Raw genomic sequence first — 22,523 nt, forward strand, 5'->3', positions numbered from 1 at the left:
AGATTCTAACCCCCCCCCCAAACCCATTCTTTTGTATAACAGTGCCATAAGGATAGATCGTAAGCTCACAGGTCCCCCCATGTGTATCTTTGTTATGTATTTGTTAACCTGCGGAATATGTTAGCGCTTAATAAATCAAGAATAATAATAACCAAGCGAAGGAAATCTAATGCATGAACGAATAGATGTGCAGAGAAGCAGGCAGGTGCCGCCACCTCTGCTGCTAAGGATTCTCTTTTTAGAATGTTTGTGGGCCGACCGTTCTAAGATGACCTCTTTCTTCAATTAGTGGCTTTTTTTAATATATTAAAGCTGTTTGGCTTTTTTTCAGCGATCTCTGCTAGAAAGTGTAAATTCCTTGGCACCGCTCATAGATAGTATTCTACGGATTTCTATATAAACGTATCTGTATTCTGAATTCTAGAATTTGTTGGCATAATTCTAGATAAGAACCATTGGCCCATTTTATAGACTAAAAGTGGAAAAATTATACTGGTTCCCATGGTGATTGCTCCTTGTTTAGCACCTTATGAGCATGGCCCATCATAACAAATTCTGTTTGTCTCTGCAGAGGAAACTTATCAGCAGTTAGCCAAAGAGACCTTGGAGGAGCTAGACTGGTGTCTGGACCAGTTGGAGACAATCCAGACCTATCGTTCTGTCAGCGAGATGGCGTCCAACAAGGTAAAAGACGATCAGAGCTTTTCAATCATTCGTACTCTGACTTTCCACGGATAAGCGGTATGCGGGATTGGTGAATAAGTAGGACAGCCAACCAGCAGATGCCAATACAATGGGTGGAATTTAAACATGCATGGGACAGGCATACGGCTCCTGAATCTAAGACGAGACCAACGACTGATTAAGGGCGCAGTCTTTAAAGCAGGAGAAACGGCAGACTAGACGGGGGCCGGATGGGTCTGATCTGCTGGGAAATTGTAATGTTTTAATACCCTAGAACTGTTCAAATAACTAAAGCGTGTTGGCCGGGACCTTCTTGGCTGCGTGACCGGTGATTTGGGAGCACTGCTCTGCGTTCTGGTGTTCTCATGCAGTCATTGGCCCCCCAGTCTTAGCGCCCTGCTGATGTAGGGGAATTAAGCTGGTAAAGGCTGACTTGGAGTGAACTACAAGAATGACTGCTGCTAAGCGGCTTGTGATGTCATGGCTCAAACTGGCTCATTTACCATCATATATTTATCAATGATCTGTTTATTGATAACTTACAGGAATGATCCTTTTCCCAGATCATAGAATAACTAATCAGCGGAAGTTCACGTTACATCGATGGTTAGGTTTATAGACTTGGGGTGACCAAAAAAGCAGTAAGTACGCTTTGGCCGGCAGAAGTGGTTGAGGCTAAAACAATGAGGGGATTTGAACACGTATGGGATAGACATACGGCTCCTGAATCCAAGACGAGACCAACGACTGTACATACAAAGGTTTGAGTCCTTACCGACCACACGGGCCGAATGGGTCTGATCTGCCATCACATTATTTCTATTACTAAGCATTGGAATGAAGAATCCGCTTCTCTTGTGGAGAGTATATGCTTGGCGTGTAACTGTGTGTAGAGTATATGCTTGGCGTGTAACTGTGTGTAGAGTTTATGCTTGGCGTGTAACTGTGTGTAGAGTATATGCTTGGCGTGTAACTGTGTGTAGAGTATATGCTTGGCGTGTAACTGTGTGTAGAGTATATGCTTGGCGTGTAACTGTGTGTAGAGTATATGCTTGGCGTGTAACTGTGTGTAGAGTATATGCTTGGCGTGTAACTGTGTGTAGAGTATATGCTTGGTGTGTAACTGTGAGTAGAGGGGTGGAATATGCTGGTTATTATTCAGTATCGTGACTATTATTGGCCATTCTGTTCACACAGTGCTGGTGGATGGGAACCTGAGATGGGGCGGGTGCCCCATTTAGCTTTTTTAGTAGGGTTATGGCACAGTTAGAACTATTTGGACCGAGTCACCCCAGCCCGTGGACCATGCCATGAATCCCCCACAAAGGCTGTGCGGCGGGTTGGAAATAAGAGAATGGTTGGGATTGAACCTCGCTGGCCTCCATAGCATGCCTGATCCTTTTTTGAATCTTTATTCACTAATAACTGAGCTCTTGTGACCTAAAGCATTGCACTTAGTAGAGTCCAGGCTGCTGAGAGTCTCCTCCACCTTCAGCTGTCACTTGCTTGGCCAGTAGAGTGTTTATGAATATCCAGGCTCATCGGTCTCCCTTTGGGATCTAAAAACATTGCTGGTTGTGTAGAGCAGATCTGGGGAGCTAAATCTGCGGTATAGGCCCCATTCATCAATGTTTTAAGTTCTTCCTAGCTTTGGCCAATCATAGTCAGTGTTTTCTAGGCCAGAAAAGGCTTGCAGTTGATGGACATCAGTGTCTTCTCCTGGATTCCAGCTGGAGATCTCCGAGTGTTCCTTAGAATGTATCCGACCTAGCTATGACTTCATCAGTGAGCAAAAGGGAATTCTAAGCCCAAAATGGGGCGATTGGTGCCTATTGTTTGAGATCACACTCTGGTAGCCATCCGGGTCTCTGTCTGCCGTAGGAGTTACCCATTTCAAACTTTTCTATGCCTGGAGTGGAATAGTAACTTTCTTGCCGACAAATATGTTTTTCTGCTGGCAAGTAAATGCCTAGTTACATTTTCCCGGCTTCTGTCCTCTACCTGCTAACTCATCTCCTTCCTGTATCAAATCTCTTTATATAATATCTCTATATAAATACATTAAAAAATCGTTGTTATATGGCCGTTTCAGTAGATTTAAAGGAAATGAATTTATAAAGATGACTTTGTCATTTTTCTTTTAATTAATATTAAAACCGCTGCAAATTTGCTGTTTGAAGGTGAGTGGAAAAAAATGAATGAAATAAAAATAATTAAATTTTAATGTTAAAAAAAACAACAACAACCCCAAAGATGTTTTTGGCCCACGATGTTGAAGGGTTAAAAATAAGTCTATATTGCGAGAATGGCATGCCTGGAAACACTGCTGGTCCTTCTCTCCTTCTCCCCCACCCCTCCTCCCTCCTCTCCCCTCCTTCTCCATTTTACATCACATCCCTGCCTACTGCAGTATGCTACATGAACAGATAACCGAGGAGAGGATACCAGCAGGAGAACGGCCCTACGGGAGACATCACCGGGCTTAGTGGGGAAGAGCAGAGGGAGAACCTCGCGTATCCTCTGCTGGATCTCCGCTCCTGGGGTTCTGTCTTCATTCCTCCTTGTGCATCTTTTCCATCCAGACGTCCTCTCCATTTGTGGTACCCAGCGAGGATGCTGCAATAACATGCAACCTTCTGTCCTACACTTAAGGATGCGAGAAGAGGCCTTACCTTGCAGCTCCTTAGGCCCTCCAAAATCCTGACTTGGTTCTATTTTTCTCCCCCCGACACCAAGACACGGAGGAAGAGGAAGAAGAAGAAGAAGAAGAACAACAGGGGTGGGGGGGTGGGAGGGTAAGGGGGAGGCACAAGATTTGGCAAAAGCTTTAAAAATGTAACCCCTAAAAACAACGAGAGGCTGTGAGGTTTCATCATCTCGTTAGAGATGGGTTAAAATCACAGGCCTGTCTTCTATTTTGGAATGTCTTATTTGTCGGATTTTTTTATTTTTTTTTTCCTTTTTTGCAAAATCCGATGTAATTTTTGGGTGATGCGGGACCCCTCACTCTAATCCCTGTCAAAGTGAGGAAAATTGTTTCATTTTTCCAGGGCCTTGCAGAGGGAGTGTGGGGAAATACCTATAGTCTGTTTACTACCTCCTAATGGCTTTATTTTCTCTTACTTTACCTCGGCCCCTAACAATTTGGGGTATTAACCCTTGGAATATAGAACCCCATCCCCTTACCCTGTAACTGGTCAGGAGAACCAATAGGGGAAACGAAAAATATATATATTTTAAATAAATAAAAATTATTTATTAAATTATACATTTAATAATTTTTTGAGGGTTTGGATAATTGTGTTTTAGTTTTTTTAACTGAGAGGTACCAAGATTTTTATTTACAAGTTGGTATAATGAGATTGGAATTTTCTTCAGCTTTAAGGATTACAAAGTTGGGAAATATTTTTTTTTCCTTTTTTTGTGGACCTTGAAGCCTTGGAACATATATATTTTTTTATAACTTTTTGCGGACGATTATAAAGCTTAAAGGGACATCAGAACATTTTTTTTTCGTCACTCTACGAATTGTGCGAATTGGAGGATTGTACAACGTTCTTGCAGCTCTATTTTGACCGTTTCCCCACATTTTTGAGCTGCAGACTGGATTCCTTCCCACATTTCCAGCTAGGATTGAAAAATGCCCTTGGTAGATTTCTTTTGTGAAACATGCTCCAGACCATGGCTGGTTGGCTGGTGGGACCAGGTAAAAAAACACCAAAACATAGAAATCATTTTTCCCCATCAATCAACCCTCTTCTTCATCTGCCTAGTTTTATCTCAGAGTGTCTTCCAACTCATGCATCCACCCTTCACGTTTAATGTAAAGAATTCATGTATTCGACATACAAAAATAATTACTTTAATAACTGTATATATTTATATAAAAAAAAAACTGGGAGGACAATAGAAGTTAGAAGGCACCTAACAATATAATATGATTATGGTATGTGAATGTTCGTAGAGCCAGGAAGAACCCTGTCTGTCTTTGAGTAGATATCGTCCTTATGGTCTGACATCTTTGCCATTAAGAACAGATCTTTGACTGGTATTTCTTATCTCCTCGTACGTGTTCTACAAATTTGCTTTTATTATCAACCCTGCTGTGAAGCATTTCCATGAACTCGACTAGACCTGGCGATTCGCAGCTCATGCCACCACATCTGCCTTAACTCCTCGCCATGACCTTCCCTGTCCTCCTTGTTTATATTCCTCGCTATTGTGTTACATAGAACATAGAAACATACAATCCGATTCCGGAACATGCGGCCAAACGCTGCGTTGTGGATGTGGCCCGTGGTGCCTCTTTGGTCGTAAGGCCCTTGGTGGAAATTCTTTGAAGGCATCTCTGTGCTTGGTGTTTTTTTAGGGTGATAGATGTCTCCCATACATTAAAGAGCAGGTCACTCGGCGTTCTGGACAGCGACCATCGTGTCCAATCTGAATTGTATCTGCTTCCAAAAGCATTCTGACCTTCCACCCCATACATTCATGAAGGAAACACGGTTGACCTTATCAAGCCAATGTCATCTTGGTTCACTAGAATTTGGAACTGTATCTCTGAGTGGGTCCTACAGACTTGTAATGAAGGGATTTCTCTTCGAGTGACTATTAGGTGCCTTTATGGGGAATCCAGCCTTGGTCGTAGGTGGGAACCGGCTGTCCGCTCAGTTGCTTTGGCTTGAAGGTTTTATTATTTAGCTTAAACAAACCTCATGGAGTATCGTAGTTCTGAAACAATACCTGTTTGCATGTTTACGTAGCTGTCCCGATGAAGGCATTCTACGTGTGGAAGCCCCAGATCTGGTTATGTATATAGTAGTAAGCTGTATGGTTTTACGGACATTGCTGGAGCCCCCAGCCCAGAGGTGGCTGCACTCTGTATAACGAATACCTGCAAGATAAAGTCTTCAGTCTTTTCGGATAAAGATCCCTCGGCCATTCTTTATTGATCTGGCCACTTTTGTAGGAGGCTTCAATGATGTTTAAAATCCAGATTAAATCTGTGCAAAACCTGCTATAACTTTGTTCAGAAATCTGTTTGCAAACTATGGTATGCACTGTTCTTGGGCTTAATAATTTAACCCATTGGTAGGCATTTATGTAAAAGGGTATCAAGTTGCCTAAGACGCCGGCACCCCCTAAAAAGTGTTCCTCTCGGACTATTTCAGATGTCAGGAGGTATGATAATGTGATTTAAGGGAGCTATGAAGGTTCATTTCATTATGAAAGGGAGAAGGGTGGCTCAGTGTCCCTAAAGATCAGAGATGGCAGAAAGTATAGTGTGTGCCCTGACCGGGAAAAGATATAAATATTTTGTGATCTATATCCAATCTTTGAGTCTTTTTTCATCCATGCAAAGGTGATCTTATCATTTTTACCTTAACATCATTACCAGTCTATAGAACTAGTTAACTTTATACAGCGCGGGGTTCATTATCAGTGTATAGATACTCGGTATTATTATACAGCGCGGGGTTCATTATCAGTGTATAGATACTCGGTATTATTATACAGCGCGGGGTTCATTATCAGTGTATAGATACTCGGTATTATTATACAGCGCGGGGCGTTCATTATCAGTGTATAGATACTCGGTATTATTATACAGCGCGGGGCGTTCATTATCAGTGTATAGATACTCGGTATTATTATACAGCACGGGGCGTTCATTATCGGTGTATAGATACTCGGTATTATTATACAGCGCGGGGCGTTCGTTATCAGTGTATAGATACTAGACTTGTGCATTCGTATTCGGGACAGCATGAAAACGAACACAAAGGGTGCGTTTTCGTTGTTCAGCCCGAATACCGAACATAAAAACATGGCGGCAGCAAAACATAGACGAAGACACACAACATAAAGAATCTCCGTGTTCGTCTTCGTTTACTAATGTCCCTGGTCCCTTTCCCATCTACCCTACCTTATCTACGCAGCATCGCAGGGGTTAACGGGGTCCGTAGGTTCATCATCAGGAGTTAAAGGGCCTAGCGAGTGAGCCTATTGGTCACCTGCAGGGCCTCCTCTGGCATCAACCAATTGGAGGCCCCTGCAGGCAACCAATAGACTCACTCGCTAGGCCCTTTAACTCCTGACAGCGCAACTTGGCCTGGGCCCGCTCCAAGAGTTACATTTCCGTACAAGCGACTCTATTGGTCATTCGTACGGACCTTTAACTCTTGGAGCGGGGAGACCAGTGGTCTCTCTTGGCCAAGTTGCGGCGCCAGGATTTTAAAAGTCTGTACGAGCGACTCTATTGGTCGCCAGCAGGGGGCTCATCTGCCATCAACCACTGAAGTGCAGGTGCACTTCATTGGTTGATGGCAGAGGAGGCCCCTGCCAGCGACCAATAGAGTACCTCGTACGGACATTTAAAATCCTGGTGCCAAAGCTGCTGCGTAGTGCATACCGCGTTAACCCCATATTAACCCCTTCTACAAAAAACGAAGAAAGCAACGAAAAACTAACAATGTACACGAATATTCACCCGAACCGAACACAGGAACGGGGCGAATATTTGTGGAATACAAAGATTTTTTCCCCCACAAAGACCCAAGTCTAATAGATACTCAGCATCATTATTCTCGCACTAGTGGATGCATTAAGTCTCCACCTTAACTGGTAACTTGACCCATTGTAGGCTCTAACCCGTCCTTCCTGATGTTTTAAAAGAGTGGTGGGTGGAGAGGGGATTCCCGGGAGGGGTTGTACGAGGGAAATGCAGGATGGTAAAGTTACAGGATAAGCTGAGAGGGTGAGTTATAGCAGGATCAGGGACGGACAAGGAGCTGAATAACACAGAGAGAAGAGACTACTCACTGGAAAAATATATCTGTGACGGTGGGGCAGAGAGGAGTGACCCCTCACCAGAGGGTGGACAAAGCAGAGAGACTCCCCAGCAAAAGGGAGGAGAGAGGACAGACCCCTCAACGAGAGGGGGAGAGAGAGGAGTGACCCCTCAGGGAGAAGGGGACGGAGAGGAGAAACCCCTCAGGGAGAAGGGGAGGGAGAGGAGAAACCCCTCAGGGAGAAGGGGACGGAGAGGAGAAACCCCTCAGAAAGCAGGGGACGGAGGGGACAGAACACGCAGGCAGGGCAGAGGGGACAGACATCCCAGGGAGAGAAGAAAGACTCAAGGAAAAGGGGGCAGGGAAGAGACATCTCTAGGAGAAGAGAAAGGAGGACACAACACCAGTAAAGTGGAACCAAGAGGGGAGGCTGCGAGCGGACAGGGGTCACTGGTAGTGGAGGCTTGTAAAGACGCAGAGGATGAAGGAAACCGTAAGAGAGGTAGCCAGGTTCAGGAACTTAGGATAGAAAGACTTCAGATATAGGGAAGGGATAGATAAGAGGGGGGGGGCACAAAAAATCCAGAACTGTGAGAGAGAGGAAAGGAGAATTTAATACTAATAAAGCAAGGAAGCCAAATAACGCAGAGCGGAGACACTGGGAATGGGGAGATAGGAGCGGGGTTTGATGGTGTAAACGAGGGACCGGTCCTGTCTCTGTGGAACGTATACTACCCTGGGCACAACCATCACCTTCTCACCATGCCGGATACCAATTACCTGCGCTCCGTATCCTGGGGCTACATCAAGGTACGCCGGACTTCCAATTTACCACCATACAATGATGCTGAGTATATGTTACATTATTTGTAATGCGCTGTAATCTATACGTTTAGATACATATACAGTTATATTGAAGAAGACGGAACATTCAGTATTTGCTACAATTGTTTTACTAGTGTGTATGCCGGAGGGTTGTGTGAGGCTCCAGAACACGTGTTTCATCCTTTCTGTATATTTTAAAAAGTGATCCCACTCCATAGAGGGTCATACATCTATTACAGGGATCCTCCCCAGAGGTGCCCCGCACTGTGTATAATGTAACAGAAAGGAGCTGTATGAATACAGATATTACTGGGATCCACCCAAGAGAGACCCTGCACTGTGTATAATGTAACAGAAAGGAGCTGTATAAATACAGATATTACTGGGATCCACCCCAGAGGAGCCCCGCACTGTGTATAATGTAACAGAAAGGAGCTGTGTAAATACAGATATTACTGAGATCCACCCCAGAGGGGGCCGCACTGTGTATAACGTAACAGAAAGGAGCTGTATAAATACAGATATTACTGGAATCCACCCCAGAGGAGCCCCGCACTGTGTATAATGTAACAGAAAGGAGCTGTGTAAATACAGATATTACTGGAATCCACCCCAGAGGAGCCCCGCACTGTGTATAACGTAACAGAAAGGAGCTGTATAAATACAGATATTACTGGGATCCACCCCAGAGGAGCCCCGCACTGTGTATAATGTAACAGAAAGGAGCTGTATAAATACAGATATTACTGGGATCCACCCCAGAGGAGCCCCGCACTGTGTATAATGTAACAGAAAGGAGCTGTATAAATACAGATATTACTGGGATCCACCCCAGAGGAGCCCCGCACTGTGTATAATGTAACAGAAAGGAGCTGTGTAAATACAGATATTACTGGGATCCACCCCAGAGGAGCCCCGCCCTGTGTATAATGTAACAGAAAGGAGCTGTGTAAATACAGATATTACTGGGATCCACCCCAGAGGAGCCCCGCACTGTGTATAATGTAACAGAAAGGAGCTGTGTAAATACAGATATTACTGGGATCCACCCCAGAGGAGCCCCGCACTGTGTATAATGTAGGGCTGAAACAACTAATCGATAATAATCGATAATGAAAATCGTTGTCATTTTCATTATCGATTAATCGAATCGATTTTTATCGATTATAAAAATTATAATCCGACCTCAAACAGAGATCGGATTATAACACTAGAATCCAGATCCCCCGCAATGCTGCGGGGGACCTGGATTCCCCTCACTGTCGGCCAGTCTCTCACTTCTCTCTCCCCCTCCCATACACCCCTCTGACTCCTCCCCTCTCCCATACATCACTCTGCCTCTCTACCCGGCTCCGTTACTGACTTCATAGAAGCCTCAGGGTAAGTGAAGGGCAGTAACGGAGGCTGGCTGTGCGCATCGTTTAGACCCCCACCGGCTGACAGAGAATCATCCTCTCTGTCAGCCGGTGGGGGTCTGCATCGCACAGACAGCCTCCGTTACTCACCTTCACTTACCCTGAGGCTTCTATGAAGCTGCAGTGAAAGTTCCTGTCAGTAACGGAGCCGGGTAGAGAGGCAGAGCGGTGTATGGGAGGGGGGAGGAGTCAGAGGGGTGTATGGGAGCCACCCTCCCATACACCACTCTGGTTCCTCCCCCTCCCATACGGCACTCTGCCTCTCTACCCGGCTCCCTGGTGTCTTGTGAACCTCCGTGGCTGACAGGAGGCAGAGTGGAGTATGGGAGGGGGGAGGAGGCAAAGTGATGTATGGGAGGGGGAGGAGCCAGAGTGGAGTATGGGAGGGGGAGGAGCCAGAGTGGAGTATGGGAGGGGGCAAAGTGGTATATGGGAGGGGAGGAGGCAGAGTGGTGTATGGGAGGGGGGAGGAGGCAGAGTGGTGTATGGGAGGAGGCAGAGTGGTGTATGGGAGGGGGAGGAGGCAGAGTGGAGTATGGGAGGGGGGAGGAGGCAGAGTGGAGTATGGGAGGGGGAGGAGGCAGAGTGGTGTATGGCAGGAGGAGGAGGCAGAGTGGTGTATGGGAGGGGGAGGAGCCAGAGTGGTGTATGGGAGGGGCAGGAGCCAGAGTGGTGTATGGGAGGGGGAGGAGCCAGAGTGGTGTATGGGAGGGGGGAGGAGCCAGAGTGGTGTATGGGTGAGTTATAGTGGTGTATGGGGGGTATTATGAATTTCAGGGCATATAGGGGGTATAAGGCATATCGATAGTAGGCATATCAGGGGGGCATAAAACATATCTGGGGGTAAAAGGTATATCAGGGGGCTCAGTGGCATATAGGGGGTATAAGGCATATCGATATTAGGCATATCAGGGGGGCATAAAACATATCTGGGGGTAAAAGGTATATCAGGGGGCTCAGTTGCATATCACTGGCATATAAGAGGTATAAGGCATATATGGGGGCAGAGTGGCAAGCTGGGGGGCAGTTTGGTAAATAAAAAAAATTTAAACAAGGCTTTTTTCTCATATTTTTTATTAAATATGAAAAATAGTTAACATATGAATTAATATTTACTAATAACTTTGTATTAAAACCTAGTTTGAGAAACACAGTGTTTGGGTTCTTGTAGCTTTTATTATTATGTCAGTAAAATAAGAAGGTGAATAGAGAGAGAGAGGCCATTGTGATAAAGAGATGAAAGTGTAAATTGTACGTTTTTTATTACATTATTTTAAATTGAAAAAAAAATTAATTTTTTATCCGATTAATCGAAAAAATAATCGGCCAACTAATCGATTATTAAAATAATCGTTAGTTGCAGCCCTAGTATAATGTAACAGAAAGGAACCCCAGTAGTGGCCACATTTCTTGATATACTCATTAATAATCCATATTAATTTCTAAACCACTTTTTCCCACAGTTCAAAAGAATGCTGAACCGTGAGCTCTCCCACCTGTCTGAAATGAGCCGATCAGGGAACCAGGTCTCAGAATACATCTCCAACACCTTTCTTGGTGAGTCTGTTTTCCCTCTGGGTGTCTCTGCACCGTGTGTGACATTTAAGCATGTTGTTCATGGAATCATTGTCTAAGAGACCATGTTCATCCAGCAACTGGTATGGTTCCTGAATATCAGTGTCCAGTAAATTAGGTTATTCCCAGTCCGTCTCTTGGTTCTGTAACATGTGTCTAATACGCTTTAGTGGAGCCCCAGAGTTATAGCATATAGGGATGAATTGATTGTGATCAGGTATGTAACACTCGAGTTATCAGTTATCATTTAACACCACTGGTATATCTGCTTTTGACATCTCCTATATCTCCTGTATTTTACGTTGGTCCTGCCAGTTCTTTCCCACCTTCAGTCACACTGTATAATGCAGCGTAGACATGGATTCCTCCATCTGCTGGGGATCAGTCTTGGTGGACATGTGTTTCTTGAGATACATTGATGGCTGATTGTTTGCCATTTTTGTGGGTAGATTAGGTACTATGTTGTGTTTGGCCGATCTGTAATTGAAAAACACAATTGGATGTATTTACTAAGAAGCTGATTGGTCAGTTGATTTAAGGGTTAATACCAGACTGAACTGAAGTCGCATCTTCTTCAGGCAGTGCATGCAATGGCTTGTGACTTTATGTGTTGCATGTTTTAGTCAAGGGCATGCAAGTTGAATGAAACCCTTCATGTCCTCTCCTGAAACTCAAAAAAATAAGACAACCATCACCCATCTCTCCCTTAAAATAACGAAATGAATACTAAAAAAATAAAGCAAAGGGGGATCAGTTGTTTCCTGTGCACATTGGGGCAGGGAATAAATGAAAGCATCCTGGGGGTTATGGTTCCCTAGTATACCCCATGCCCCCCTACTGATGAGTGCTGGATTTGTCTATATTCCTTTTTTTGTTGTAGAACTAGCAGAATCTGGTATGGCAGTGATAGCCTCTAGAAACACTTGAAAATATATTTTATTCTTCATCTGAAAAACAACTGTCACTGTGCTATTAAACCCCATCTGTTCCTTGTGATGGAATGCCTTCTGATAAACCTTAATCCAGACTAACTTTTGCCTTTGACAGAAATGATCCATGTTTCTAGGAGGTAAGACACCTCTTTTCCCTATGTTTTCCTCTGTTTAGTGGGGTGATGCAGTTGCCACAGATATCACCCTTCACTTTTATGCTGGCCCAGAGAACTACGGAAGGTCCTCACCTTGCTCCGCGAGTCTCTCCACACATATGGGCCGGCTAGGTGAAAGGGAGCGGCTTTGCCTGCAGAGACTTGTGGCCTAGTCACATTTGGTCACGCTTCCGTCCGAAAAGCACATGTTCCCGGGTATCACACAGTTAATGACACCAGCGCATGCACGGGTTCAACTTTGGTTTGTGGGGTTTGTTTTTCCTTTCGTTCTATGTTTTTATTCCTTTATCGGTAGGATGTTTAGACTAATGGATAAGTTATAGATGTCATTCTGCGCAGATAAAGTCAAGGTCATGAATGTGAGGGACAGAAATAACTGTGCCATTTACAGCGTCTATGGGAATAAACAGAATTGTTTGGTAATAAATGTAGTGGCGACAGTCTCTGCTCATTGGATAGGACCTCCAATTATGCCACATAACCCTCCATGTAACTCCTCCCATTACTTTTATAAGCCTCCCTGTAACACCCCCATCAGTCTATATTACCCTTCCTGTAACTCCTCCCTTTTTAAAACATATAACCCTCCCTGTAACTCCTCCCATTGCAACATATAACGCTTCAGATAACCCTCCCTTTAACCCATCCCATTATTCATATAACCCTCCCTGTAACTCCTCCCATTATTCCTATAACCCTCCCTGTAACTCCTCGCATTATTCATATAACCCTCCCTGTAACTCCTCCCATTATTCATATAACCCTCCCTGTAACTCCTCCCATTATTCCTATAACCCTCCCTGTAACTCCTCGCATTATTCATAACCCTCCCTGTAACTCCTCCCTTTATTCATATAACCCTCCCTGTAACTCCTCCCATTATTCATAAAACCCTCCCTGTAATTCCTCCCATTACTCCATAAAACACTCCATATAACCACTGCCTGTATCTCCTCCCATTACTCCATATAACCACTGCCTGTATCTCCTCCCATTACTCCATATAACCCCTCCCTGTATCTCCTCCCATTACTCCATATAACCCCTCCCTGTATCTCTTCCCATTGCTCTGTATAACCCCTCCCATTACATGTTTAACTCCTCCCTGTATCTCCTACCATTACTCTGTGTAACTCCTCCCTGTAGCTCCTCCCATTTCTCCATGTAGCTCCTCCCATTACTCCGTATAACCTCGGCAGTATGTAATAAGAAGGTCAGAGGTTTTGTTCTTTTTTTCTCACGCATACGGAAAGTTTCCAGTTGCAGGCGGTAATCCCATCATGTATTAATAAAGCTCTGACGTGGGAATGATGCAAAGAGCTCTATTATTCATCTCTTGCTGCTCTTAATGTATGTTTAGTCCTCCTTTAAAAAGTCCCAGCTGTGGGAACGTTCTGCTCCATCCCCCCGGCCGGATCTGTAGACCCCGGGGAGCACCGATTCCTTTGTCGACTGGAGACCTTTTTTTTAGCTTTTAGTCCGCATCTAAGAATTAACAGAAGTCTTCATTCCGCTCGCCAGCATCAATTAAAGTTTGTTAGTACTTCTTAAGTATAGGGATAAAGACGATTTAAAGATCTTGGAGATGGGTTTTTTTGGGGGGTGTAAGGGTTATGTGAGCCACGCAGTTCAGTTTAAGTAAATGAACCCCTGCTTGACTACAGGTGACAGGTGATTCTGATACATTTTATCTTGTGATAAAGAAAGACATTGCAGGAAGAAAGAGCCACATTCCTTGTACTTTTCATGTGTTCTTTTAATGTCCTTTGTCCCCTGTAGTGCATTATTATTATTTTGCTTTATATAGCACCATCATATTGTGCAGCCCTGTACAATGGATAAACAGGACAAGCATTGAATCACCAAACAGTTTGGGCCTATAGAAACAAAGGCCCCAAGGAGCTTACAATCTAGCAGACTTTAGGTCCGAGGCATTGTGCCGTTCCCCACAGTGGATTCAATATATATATATATTCAATATATTTACATCTTATAGGCAGCTTCCTGTCGCGGGACTCGTTTTACTCGGACATTGAGGTCACGCATCCAACCCCCTTTCCTCATTTTGGCACCGGTTCGGAAATAGAAACATTTTAAAATATACAGAATGAGCTGAGGAGAGGAGGTCTGTAGGCAACGTAAAGCACCCATGCCCCTGCTGTTTGGGGCTGAGGGGTCTCTTTCAGAAGGAGACAACCCCGGTGCTGGTAATTCACACACGTCTACAGATGTGTTCTTTGATTCATTCCGCAACCTCGGTTTAATTATATTAAGAACCAAAACACTGCTGCGTGTTTGTTGGGTTCGAATATTTGATGGCATGTCTGAAGCAGGGGTGTCACTGGCGGGGTAAGGAAGTCACCCTACTGGTCCCAGCTCTTGGTTGTTTGGGTGACCAGATAGTCGTGATGCCTCCCGTGGCACAGATGTTTACACGCGCCCCTCTGCGCCATTGCTGGTCCCAGTCGGCATCTCCTGTTATGTTCTCATCCCCTGACGACCCTGAGTCACCTTTAATATAACCAAAGAAGGACGGAAAAGGGGTCATCCCGTTACCCCCTTCGTGTCTTCACAATGTTCCATGCTGATGATGTATCCCAGCATGCAGTTCACCTCTTCATGATTGGCTTCCCATTTTGTCTCTATTCATTAATGGCAAGTTTATCTTTGAGGAATCCGTGCACATCTGAGGCTTAAATATCGGCGATTCCGTTACTCGGTCATACATTGCTTCGCCCGCCACTACGTCAAATGACCCCAATTGTGCCGGGTCCGAACGTGGCTGTCCCATGGAGCTGAATTTAAAGCCCCCTCTGGACGCCATAAACGAGGCACCTGTGTGGTAGGTGGGGTGCTTAACCCTACGATCTGGTCAGTACCTGCTAATATGCTCAAGAAAGTGGGATTTGTCTGTTTTCATTTCGATAAAGGTTGATCAGATCTCTGAATGTGGCCCCATGGATTTCGTCACTTTGCCGTCACTTGCCGTGTTTGTGTGCTGAAATCTTCCCAGTATAGCCTTTACTGAGTTTACCGAGCTAATAAATCTGGCCAATTTCACGAAGCTTCCCGTAAAGTGAATCTGTGGAAAGACAGGGCAGCTGTTCTTGTAACATACACCTCTCTCTCTCCCTTTAAAACGGGGCCCCCAACACACCAACACCTCACTTCCCAAAGCAGCACCCGCCATCCACGCGCTTGGCTTTGCTGTACCCGATGGAGACCCTCGAGAGACCATTTATTCTGTCCCTTGGAACCCGTTTTCTAAGGCTTAGCATCTCAATGTCGGAGAGCGCAGGTAAAGTCCTTAAAGCGAAGCAGGACGAGGAGTGAGGTGGGTTGGGTGCAGGCAGCTTGTGCTCCTTACGTTGTCTTGTTATTGAGCCGTCTTCTGAGAGATGTGTTGGTTGTCCCTCGCAGATAAACAGAACGATGTGGAAATCCCGTCCCCAACACAGAAGGAAAGAGAGAAGAAGAAGAAGCAGGAGCCGATGTGCCAAATAAGCGGAGTTAAGAAGCTCATGCACAGCTCCAGTTTAACCAACTCCACCGTCCCTCGCTTTGGAGTGAAGACAGACCAAGAAGAGCCTCTTGGCCAGGTGGGTACACCGTAAGAGCGGACAAAAGGAGAAACGGGGGACATAACCATGTAAGAGGAGGATAAGAGCACATCGGGGTTTAGAAGGTATAGAAGATAAGATTGGTATAGAGTGTGATCAGAGTAAGGGTTGTGGAAGTAACGGCTAGAGCTAATCGATGGCTACAGGGCTATCATTTTATCTTCGGGTCCCAAGACTGAGTTCACAGTTCGGGTACAGTGAATCCTGATGTGATACCTGACCTAGAGCCCTGTGAGACCTCCAGGTTGGTTGAGAAATACCCCAGAACAGGGTTCTCTGGACATGAGGGAGACAGATGGAGAGAGAGGCTGATGCTCCGCTAACCTCTTCACCGTAATCCATAACATGTTTTTCTATTGTCTCTTTATTCTCAGGAATTGGATAATTTAAACAAGTGGGGCCTTAATATATTCCGGGTGGCGGAGTATTCCAATAACCGGCCTCTTAGCTGTATAATGTACACCATATTTCAGGTAAGAATATTGTGATTTTGTTGCCGCTCTATTGAACTACAGACTGTATGTTCCGGGTGCAGAAACCGGCGCCGGAAAACAGAAGTGCTTATGGGAGGACCGAATCGGGCGCCGCGCATGAGATAGAACCAAATTATTAAAGCTCTGTATACAGGCAGCGTAGCTGGCGGTGTGAGGTTGTAGAGACCCCCTCAGAGTGCAGGGAGCTTTCCGGATTATACCCCGGCCACGTGCATCCCTATTACCCCCCCGAATATCAATAATGTCTGGTGTAAACAGTGAGGCCTAGTAACAAGATACGTCTGTAACCGTACCCAGCACCACGACTGCCCGACGATGCAAGCAGATGTCTCATTTACTAAACGCATGCTGCCACGTGTTCACCGGCTGACCCGTAACACGTTACACACGTGTGTTACTGTACATGGTGCATGTGTACTTACCGTATTTGTAAAATACTACAAAAGTTTTTTAGTATTTAAATTTAAACACATTTAAATGTGTTTCTAACAGGAGAGAGAGTTACTGAAAACGTTCAAGATACCGGTGGACACGTTGATCACGTACATCATGACTCTGGAAGACCACTACCACGCGGACGTAGCGTACCACAACAGCTTGCACGCGGCCGACGTCATGCAGTCCACGCATGTCCTCCTGTCCACGCCAGCGCTAGATGTAAGCGAGAACCGTTTTTTCAGCGTCCTATTGTCCGCGCGGGCCGTGGTTATGGGTTCTGGGTTATTCTGGGTTAGGAGGTTGACCGAATTATTAGATCCACCAGCAGATAGTCGGCCAGGTCGGGATACATAGATGATCGGAGCCTTACAAGTCCTTCTGGTCTTTTTAAACCCGGATTAGTGACGTTTGAGAGTTACTTGAGTCTTATTTGGATAATCTCCTCAGAAGGAGATAAGGATGGTCCGCTGTAGTTGCTAGAGACTCCCAAGCCTACCCCCAAGCAGAGGTGGTTTTAGGACCAAGTCTCTAGTCTGGTGCTGGCTGTATGAACAGCCTCTTCTAAGACCCAGCCCGGCACGACATCCCACATTAAGAGCCTACGGGGGAAGTTAAGGACATCAAGTATTAATAATATACCGCCGAAACACCCGAGGCTAGCAACCATGATGTCATTCGTAACGATACACCACACCTCGTTGCTTAACAGCTGTCCGTGTACAGCAAACACTGCTTCAAAGTCCACGTATCTTGGTTTCATTAGCTATTCTTTATTTAATTTTTTTGCTGGACTTTGTCTTTTTTGTTTTGTATCGTGGTGACCGATTCACAGACTACCGAGTACACGTATCTAATGAGAAATGAGTCTGTGGACCCCTGGCCGCCGTTTGGCCATCTCGGTGGAAACGTTCAGAGTTGGTTGCCCTTTGGGCTACATGCATGCTCATGTACTCTGGTTGTAAGGAAAGTTTGCCATTACGTGTGCGTTTTCTGAAGGTTCGGTGTATTGTGTGGTTGGAACTGGTTAACGGAATCATTTTCTCCGCTCTCTGTCTCCCTGCTAGGCGGTGTTTACGGATCTGGAAATCCTGGCTGCTTTATTTGCAGCTGCCATCCATGACGTAGACCATCCCGGCGTTTCTAATCAGTTTCTTATTAATACAAGTAAGTGGATCCACCATGTTCCGTTTTTGAGAGAGCTTATGTCCTGTGTCACGAGGAAATCCGCCGCGCAGAATTGGCTCAGATGGGCTCGACTCAGAACATCTGCCCTGTAATAACACAAACCGGCAGACAGACTTCATTCCTCTGACCTTTTTTTCTGCATTTTTCTTCGTGCCCATAGGCTTTTTCCCTCTGTTTTTTGTTTTTAATAATGCTATCCCCGTTAGTGTTTTACATTTGTGAATCTGGGAAAAATTTCAAGGTTTTATGGCCTAAAATGTATGTTTGTAGAAAATCCTTTTGAGTCAACAGCGAGGTCCACTCCAGTGCGATGACGGCAGGGCACAGGAACACCTGGCAAGGGTGTTTTTGGTTATTAATTTGTTGTATACATAAATAATACTCACCCGACGGATCGTCACTGTTGGTCCTCACTGGCGCACCAGCTTCTGCGGACCGCTACTCCCATCACATTCGTGTTTTTCTGTCCCGCAGATTCGGAGCTGGCTTTGATGTACAACGACGAGTCGGTTTTGGAGAATCACCATCTGGCTGTGGGTTTTAAGCTGCTGCAGGAAGAGAATTGCGACATCTTCCAGAACCTGACCAAGCGGCAGCGACAATCAATGAGGAAGATGGTGATCGACATGGTATGGGGGCCGTGTATATGTAAATATGTGTGCTAAATGATTCCTCAGCTAGCCCAGACCTCTTCCCCAGGATCAGCCTCGCCGTAGGGTCTTCTTCAATATGTACAGAAATCAGGAGAGAGGAGGACAGAGGGACCAAAATACCTCTAGTATACAATAATAAAAGATATTTAACACAACCTATAGATTTTTCACTATATCGCATAGGTTTTAAAGATTAAGCCAGGGGTTGCCAAAGCTTTCAATAGGCTGAGTGTAGTTTTTCTCTACTGGCTGAGCTTCATGGGGGTTGGCTTTCCCCTGTTGGTTGCCCCTTGATGAATATACACAATTTTTGGGATGTCTGGTTACTACGAGGAGCCGTTGAGTGCAAGCTTTTATGGAGACAAAATAGTTTAAGATCTGATACCAAAATGTCTGCCGTGATCACAGAAATCGTTTTGCGAGCAACGCCGGCAGCTGCTGCGTCCTCTGCTGTAAAACCCCGGGAGTGGGAATCAATGAATGGCTCGCTAGAAACATTTCAGGCAACGACAGTACAGCATGTACCTGATCTGACACCATCAGAACGGGGATAACTTGTATACGCAGCTGCTTTCCTGTGCTATAAATATTACATGGAACCAACTCCCAACAGAGATGGTGTGAAGGAAGGAAAGAAAGCCAGACAAATTGTTCTCAAGAATAAGCGGGTAGCATAAAAGCGATTTAAAGGTGTGAGAGATCCAAAGGAAGTATAGAATAGCCGTATAATAATATTAATGATATTTCTTTGGTTTCTGATCCTTGTTTTGGTTTCAGGTCCTGGCGACAGATATGTCCAAACACATGAGTTTGCTCGCTGACCTGAAGACCATGGTGGAGACCAAGAAAGTAACGAGTTCTGGTGTGTTGCTGCTAGATAACTACACAGACCGGATACAGGTAATGTCCACTGAGCTCCGCAACAGCCCAAAGGTACAACCATCTGTATCCGCCTGGGCTGCAGAAATTAACATTTCCATCGGATTAAAAGAAAACAATACAATTGTAGGACGTGATTGAGGATTTTTGGGTTTCCCCACCGTTCTGTGAGGCAAGGAGGTCTGGATCCCGCTTTAAATGAAAGGGCTGAGTGATGCTAATTGCAATGTCTTTAATGGATGAGTTTCCTAGGTTTTAGGAAGGAATACTGCACCTTTGAACCAGATATTTCTTTATTGTTGTGCTATAGGTCCTCCGTAACATGGTACACTGTGCTGACTTGAGCAACCCGACCAAGCCTCTGGAGCTTTACCGCCAGTGGACCGACCGCATTCTGGAGGAGTTCTTCAGACAGGGGGACAAGGAACGAGAGCGAGGGATGGAGATCAGCCCCATGTGTGACAAGCACACCGCCTCCGTGGAGAAATCACAGGTAAGAGGTCATCGACCGTCCTTAGCATCCAGAAGACGATATCCAGTATCCTGGAAGAATTTATTACTCAGGAATTGATGCAAACTTTCTGAGAACAGGTTCACTTTAGAATTCACAGTATTGTTGAAATTACACTTAAGATACTGAAATGACTAAAAACAACAGATGAACCTCTTTATACACGTATACGTACGAATGTTAGCATGGGATTAACGATCTGATACATCTGGCAATAACCACCACACACCTTAAAAGGGAGCCATGTCAATTCCCTGGCGTCTTTAGGTTCTGGTTACGTTATTGCTGACGGTCATCCAGCAGAATGTTCTGGTTAAGTTATCATTAAAGGTCATCCTGCAGAATGTTCTGGTTAACTTATTCCTGAAGAGTCATCCCATAAAATGTTCTGGTTAAGTTATCGCTGAAGAGTCATCCCGCAGAATGTTCTGGTTAAGATATCATTGAAGGTCATCCCGCAGAATGTTCTGGTTAAGTTGTTGCTGAAGGTCATCCAGCAGAATGTTCTGGTTAAGATATCATTGAAGGTCATCCCGCAGAATGTTCTGGGTAGTTCATCTCTCAGAACATGCTCACTCTATTACAGGCATAAAGAGTATTCCAGGTCTGTTACCAGTTGAAAAGCTAGAACAGCGTGTTCTAATCGGGTCTCTTATATTTGCAATCCAGAACCTGTTTTGTTCCACGTACACAGAGCTGGGTGTTCTGGCGACATCGGGTCTCTGGAGACGGTTTTGATGTCAGTAATGCCGTGGGTTAGAAGAATCCTTCTAACCCCATATATATATATATATGCCGCTAATTAAACATTTTTGACAAAGATACTAGGATTAATAAAACCATTTAAGTAGTTGTCATGGTAACAAGGCATAGAGAGCATAAAGGAAATTCTTCACGCATGCGCTGGGCTACTCAGGACACAATAGGAAGGCAGCATAACAGAGCGATCCGGAATATTGGCGTTTATGACGGTAATGTGAGTTCTGGAGGCTGGAAATACAGACATACTCTTTATATAACGGGTTGGGGAGGTCGGCCGAGCAAATATTCAGCGCATTTCATCTGGAAACCATAAAAGTTTTCAAAAACTGGTCATTTAGGGTGCAGAGCTTCAGGACGACCCTCGCGTATCTCCTCGTAAAGATTACATCTCAGCTGGTTCCCTTCCCTTCACATTTAACCCGGACGCCTTAAAGCACCTAGATCTTAAAGTGAGGGGACAGTCGGTGACCAAGGATGGCAAACATCTTCCGTTGGAAATCTGTGGCTGGGAAAGTTATAACAGCAGCAGCTTTAGATCCATGAACAGCCATTCTCACGTAGCCTGGTGACCTCTGCGTGATTGAGCAGAGGGAAAAAATCTCTACGGAGTTTATTCACTAAACGGCGAGTCAGCAGGAGAGTCGTAGTTTCTACTCTCTCACGTCACCATTCATTATGAAGGGACAGCTCTGCCAAGTTTCTCCAGTGTGAATGGCAGAACCGGCCCTGTATAATGCATAATTCAATGAGGAAAGAGAAAGTTCACTGATTTGAGCATACGTTTTACGGGGCTGGCCAAGCTCTAAAATGGAACATGGACATGTCTTTATAAAATACACTTAACCATTGTTAGGTGACGAGTCCTTAACTTTTAATATTACTTGTGCTTATAAATAATGATGTCTGAAGCATGTGCGTTTCTTTTAACCGACAGGTGGGCTTTATCGACTACATTGTACACCCTCTGTGGGAGACCTGGTCAGATCTGGTACACCCGGATGCTCAGGATATTCTAGACACATTGGAGGACAACAGGGATTGGTACCAAGGCATGATTCCACAGAGCCCCTCTCCGCCACCAGATGACCCCGACAAAGATGAGGACGCTTGCATTGAAAAGTTTCAGTTTGAACTCACCCTGGAGGAGGAGGCGGAAGATTCCGATAAAGACAGGAACAGCGGGATCGAGGACGAGGAGTGCGGCAGTCCTCTGGAAGCCGCCGACATCCAAAACCCTGAGATTCACGAAGACGGAGCGGACGACGCAATGCAGGAAGGACAAACGGAACAGACTGAGTTCTCAGACATCACAACTCCTGTGGATTCGTGAACTTTGCTGGAAAAATTAAGATAAAAACCTTCTATAATAACAATGGGAAAAAAAACTGTTTTACATGGAGATCAAAAACTTTTTTTTTCAAATTTCATATTTATTTATTTTTTGTTTTATTTTTTTTATTATTATTTTTTGTATTCTCAAGGGGAACAAACACAATTACTGTAGATTCAGATACTTTGCACAGAATAGGAGTTTGTTGCCATAAGAAAGTTACAACATGCTCTTAAAAAAAAACAAAAAAAAA

At 44.9% G+C, this 22,523-nt stretch overlaps 1 protein-coding gene across 1 annotated transcript in view; it reads left to right on the plus strand.

The window, feature by feature from the left end:
* LOC149277914 (3',5'-cyclic-AMP phosphodiesterase 4B-like) overlaps positions 1–22,270 on the plus strand; it is a 40,762-nt gene extending 18,492 nt beyond the window's left edge. Inside the window, exons 6-15 of the mRNA XM_089502533.1 lie at positions 572–684; positions 11,179–11,272; positions 15,819–15,997; positions 16,393–16,491; positions 17,005–17,169; positions 18,015–18,114; positions 18,610–18,764; positions 19,566–19,688; positions 19,978–20,160; positions 21,875–22,270. Coding sequence (XP_089358659.1) covers positions 572–684; positions 11,179–11,272; positions 15,819–15,997; positions 16,393–16,491; positions 17,005–17,169; positions 18,015–18,114; positions 18,610–18,764; positions 19,566–19,688; positions 19,978–20,160; positions 21,875–22,270 — 1,607 coding nt within the window. The remainder of the gene's footprint in view (positions 1–571; positions 685–11,178; positions 11,273–15,818; positions 15,998–16,392; positions 16,492–17,004; positions 17,170–18,014; positions 18,115–18,609; positions 18,765–19,565; positions 19,689–19,977; positions 20,161–21,874) is intronic.
* The last annotated feature ends 253 nt before the right edge of the window (positions 22,271–22,523 follow it).

This window comes from Sceloporus occidentalis, unplaced genomic scaffold, assembly GCF_023333645.1.
Source record: "Sceloporus occidentalis isolate IW3139 unplaced genomic scaffold, rSceOcc1.0.p SCAF_205, whole genome shotgun sequence".
In the NCBI taxonomy this organism is placed as follows: Eukaryota; Metazoa; Chordata; class Lepidosauria; order Squamata; family Phrynosomatidae; genus Sceloporus; species Sceloporus occidentalis.